Source organism: Notothenia coriiceps, unplaced genomic scaffold, assembly GCF_000735185.1.
Source record: "Notothenia coriiceps isolate Sejong01 unplaced genomic scaffold, NC01 NC01_scaffold00015807, whole genome shotgun sequence".
NCBI classification, from domain to species: domain Eukaryota; kingdom Metazoa; phylum Chordata; class Actinopteri; order Perciformes; family Nototheniidae; genus Notothenia; species Notothenia coriiceps.
This window is the reverse complement of record NW_011348508.1, coordinates 35,185-40,288: the sequence shown is the minus strand read 5'-3', so window position 1 is coordinate 40,288 and position 5,104 is coordinate 35,185. Positions and strand designations below refer to the sequence as shown.

Sequence of the window (5,104 nt, the reverse complement as noted above, 5' to 3'; positions counted from 1 at the left end):
CATACAGCATCTCTGTATAGTATGTGTGTTCACTCTCTGTCCTAAACGGCTTGTTGGAGCTCCCTGTGAGCCCAGTGGCCGTCTGCGAGACACAGCGAAACCCAGCCCAAAACACACACACACACACCTGCAGCCTGGCTGGGAGTTTGTGTGTGTGCCCAGGCTGAGTTCCGCGGTGTCTCGCTGTCTCGCAGACCCCACACCAGTGAGCCAGCTCACAGTGTCCCGCTCCTCGCAGCAGCGAGCCTCGCAACGTCCCGCCGAGTGGTGTGCGTGAGGAAGTCCGCGGATTGGTCCAAACGTAACGGCTCCGCGGATGTAACGTTACGTCACTATACCCGAGATACGTCACTATACCCAAGAAGTAAACAATTGAAAAAGAGAAATCTCCTACGAGGCGTTCTGGGGCAGCATAGACAGGTATTTTCTGTGTTAGAGTTTTACTCGCTACAGGGTGTACTTTGAGGGTTTGTGACTCTGCAGACCGTTTACATGCATAACAAGCTACATAACACACAAGGGGACGGGTAATAACCAGAAAAGCATGACATGGGACCTTTAAGCAAATAACCGCGCCTGCTCTCCAAAGAGAACTACTTAAACCAATGTTTTAAATGGCGGCTTGATCTTAAAGCCGGAACAATCGGTAGCATCGTCTCATTTTACTAATCGGCCGGCATTTTGAAATGCATGTGCATGCAAGTCAAATATTTTGTGTAAGCTTAGAGCTTGAATTTCCATGCGTTTCTATGAGTTCTCCCGATCACTTTATTCCACTCGAGCAGCTCCCTTTTTTCCCCAAGGGTTTGGGATTAAGGAGCTACGACTGGATCTGCAGTTTTAACCCAGTGAACCACAGCTCCATTTAAATACCTTAATTCACTTAATCTGATGGTAATCCCCGCGGGCATTATAGGGGATTGTGTCACAGTAGAATTCATTATTGAGGGACAAGTTGAAACAGTCACTCCATCGCGGCTCCACCTCATTTATTTCACCCCCCCCCCCTTCCTCTTTCTTTCTCCCAGATCTACTTTCCTTTCATCTGCTGAGAAATGTGTGTTTTCCTCTGTTCATTAATCGATTTAGATCTTAGTCTTTAGCAGGTCGCGGCCACTGACCAGCTTTCAGAGCAATGTCGGCCAATAAAGTATTAATGACTTCCATTTGGGACTCGCAGTATTAAACCACAGTGTAGTGGGAGGTCTTGTTAGTCTTTGTACCACAGATCACATTCCACTTTCCTTATAAGGGGCTGCCAGTTTTGATATGACCCACCTCACCCAGACCCGAGATAATTCCCGTGCAACCTATATATACCCAGTTAAACTACTGTGCGCTTTGCTCTCTAATTACTGCGCCCTGCGCTACAAATCAGAGCACTTTTCCTAACTAGACGGATCTGTGCGTGGGGGCTGCTTGTGAAATCCTGAATCCGTAACGCTTCGGTGGCTTTGAAGGCAGATTGATGATTATCACTGGCTTTGTGTGAATCAATTTACCCTGCACTCAAATTGCTTCTTCATGCTGAAAAATGATGTTCCCACAACAGAGATCGACGTCATGGTACCAAAAATGTCGAAGGTCTTCACAGCGGACACCCTGCAGCGGGTGGCCTGCCACCCCCCACGTGGCAGACCCGAGCCCGAGGTGTGGTGGGAGAGGGGGGGTCAGCGGGTGCCCACGGAGGGCAGGGTGTACCAGGACGGCCTGAATCTGGTCTTCCGTCCCACTGAGGGAGGGGACTCGGGCACATACACCTGCGTGGCCCAGAACAGGGCGGGACGCAGGACCCAGGAGGTCACCTTCACCGTGGCCAGTGAGTCGAACACACGCCGCTGCATGATGTTCACACATTACGTTTGTTTTAGCCTTCACAAGAGAACAAAACCTCTGTTTTATAATGCCTGAAAAAAAAGCCTCAGTCTCAGCTAATCTTACATTTACAAAACAAGCATTAGTAGCTGCTTGGGCTTTGAAATAAATGGTCATTTAGGAGAACTGTTGAAAGATGCTTTACCAAAGCATTATGGGAAAGGAAGGATCCGGCTTACTAGAGAACAGGGGGTTTTATGTCAGATATCAGATTGATTCTAAAGGATGACAGTGTCCAGAAGAGTTTACAAAAATGATATTATCAGAATATTTAAAAACAATAAATGATATTAGAGATTTTGATTTTGATGTTTTTCTGTTTGAAGGAGACAAAAAGAGAACAAAGATTATTCTATTTTAAATATATAATAAACATGATAATGATTATGACAATGCTATTATCAATCCCTATATATTGCTTCACACCTACTGAAGATCAAGTATATCTCTGGCTCTGCTGCCTTATTTTAGGCATCTTCTAAAATCCATGTTTTGTGACTAAAATAAAAGTAATTATTTGAGTTTTAGTTTTTTATAGCAACCCAAAAATTAATGAAATCAAATGAATATAAACCAGCCAATATGGGCTAGCATAGGTCATTGAAGTGCGCTTTGTATTACAGTAAGCCTTTAATGTCAGGAGCATGCTGGGAACACTGAGAGCATCTACCAGATACACAGAGATAATAAATGGAGTCTATGTTTAGACTGACCACAGGCCAAGCTCACTAACACTTTGTGTATTCCTTTAAGGGACTGTATATGCAGCTGAGGAGCTATTCTGTGTGTACTGTACTGGTGTAGAATGTCTATGCTTATATAACACATTTCTGTGTGTGTGTCCACAGCTGCCCCAGAGTGGGTGCTGAGGCCTCAGGACAGCCAGCTAGAGGAGGGTAAACCCGGCTACCTTCACTGCCACGCTCAGGCCAACCCTGAACCTGAGGTCACATGGCTCCGAAACAACATCTTGCTCACACCAGAGGTCAGATACCAAAAACTAAAACACCACACAGATGAAAGTGTCTTTTTATCATGGACAATATTTGCCCAAATATTCAAAACAGCATTGCACATGTACATGCCCAAACAACATAGCCATAGTTATAACGATAACAATTTTTCAAATGAAGAAAACGCAGTCACATTCCCATTCGTCCAATTGTTATTACAGCCCCTCTTACAAAGTAGTTGGTAATCCTTGTCGCTTGTTTGTTTCCTACATATTGTCAATTTCCCCCATTTGTATTCAAACTGTGATTCTTGCGGCCCCAACCGATATGTCAGTTTTTAAATTTTATTGATTTCCTCTACGATCTCTTCCCATTGTTCCTCCGTAGGAGGTTCCAACTTGCACCATTCTAGTGATTGCTTTTTTGCTGGCTATTAACAATATTTTGACCAGATATCTATCCATATGTTGAGCAATTCCTTCCCTCAAATGTCCTAGATAGAGATATTTGAATGTATTTGTTTTCCTCTTTTCTTTCTAGGACTCTCGTTTCAAGCTGTTCCCTAACGGCACCCTCAGGATAAACAACGTGGAGGTGTACGACCAGCAGATGTACGGCTGTGAAACGAAGACGGAGGGCGGCCGACTCTCTGGGCAGGCGCGCGTTTTTGTGCTCGGTAAGCCTCGAGGGGAATTCACCAGCTGATCAATATATACAGTAGATTATCCTCGGAGCGTCCACTAAGCAGCTATTTGAAGCCATTATCCCCCACACAGATGATTTGTAATGAGTTAAATCATTTCCAGGGCGTAATGAGTAATACATTGTCGAGGGAAAATATAAAACAAATGTGGTCATGCCTCTGGGCTTGTGAGTGTTTCCAGAAATAGGAAGAGCATGTCCATGTTTGTCTCTGGGCACACTGCAGGACACCCACAGAGGTGTAATATATGACTCATGCACGTCAGCTTTGTTCTTGCCTCCATTTTTGCACATTATCTGATTTGATAAATCCCTATCAGCTATAGGATCACCGTGATAAATTGCCTGACATGTCACTGTTTCGTCTTGCAATCTCTGTTTATATGATCTCAGCCTCTGATAGACTCACACTCATCTGATCTGTGTGTACATGAATGTGTCTGAGCATGAAGTGCGTCAGATTACTGTGATTTCATGTGCTGGCTGAGATGCACAAAAGAGGCTTTGACCCAGCCGCCGCCCTCTCTCTGGGTTTATCATATGTGTAATGTGCGTGGTGTTTTGACTTGTGTTTCAGAGAAGCTGAAGTTCACCCCCACCCCCCAGCCTTCTCAGTGCCTGGAGCTGGACAACGAGATCACCATCCAGTGCTCGGCTAAAGGCAGAGAGACCCCCACCATCCGCTGGACCAAAGCAGGTGAGCATGCCACGGCTAGCCACGCCAAGCTTAAAAAGCACACCCAAAAAAACGTCTTGTTTTCTCTCTTATCTTTAGGGCTATTTATCGATCAAGTATACTTAGCTGGAGTTGCTAGTCGTTGTGGATAGCTGCTGTAGAGATGTATGCCTTCTCTTGAATATAATAGAACGAGTGCACACTTAAAGTGGCAACAAATAATAATAAAAGCAACTTATCTCTTTCCAGAAATGATAACCTGGTCACTCAAGATAATCCATGGACCTTGTTGTGAGCAGTTTCACGTAGGGACTATTTTCTCTGTAATGTACAGAAGCAAGCGTGCATGTACACCTACTCATACTTTTTGACACCTGTAGTTCGATAGAAAGAAAACTGTTTCTATATGAAACTGCTCACACCATGACTGTGGACTATCTTGAATAACCAGGTAATTATTTATGAAAATAACAATGCTGTTGGGTTTTTAAATGTATTTTTGTGGTGCTTCGGCATCACAAGCCGAGTGCCATCTGATTCCATTATATTCAAGAGAAGACAAACATATGTAATGCCTTTTTAAACGACTTTACATCAATCTACATAAGAAACATGGAAGAATATGGGTTTTAGATTTAGTGGGCGAACTACAATTAACTGTTGTATCACTCTTAAGAAGAATTCTCATCAAAAATGCAGCCGCACCTCATATTCCTTTTTCTTCTAATGATGATAAAAGAGGTTTCCTCAGTAACGTGTAGAACCATGCGCAGAATCTGCAATAAACAGAGTGTGAGGAAAGCTCATCATCATGGATCATTTCCCCCATTCATCTGCATTTGCTGTGATGGAGTCGATTTAACCACATGCAGCACCAGCCTCACCCCTCCCCCCCCCC

General features: G+C 44.1%; 1 protein-coding gene across 1 annotated transcript in view; it reads left to right on the top strand.

The window, feature by feature from the left end:
* Positions 1-1,496: 1,496 nt before the first annotated feature.
* ptk7b (protein tyrosine kinase 7b) overlaps positions 1,497-5,104 on the top strand; it is a 12,460-nt gene continuing 8,852 nt past the window's right edge. The window contains exons 1-4 of the mRNA XM_010775583.1: positions 1,497-1,819; positions 2,724-2,860; positions 3,369-3,504; positions 4,108-4,227. Coding sequence (XP_010773885.1) covers positions 1,525-1,819; positions 2,724-2,860; positions 3,369-3,504; positions 4,108-4,227 — 688 coding nt within the window. The 5' untranslated portion in view covers positions 1,497-1,524. The remainder of the gene's footprint in view (positions 1,820-2,723; positions 2,861-3,368; positions 3,505-4,107; positions 4,228-5,104) is intronic.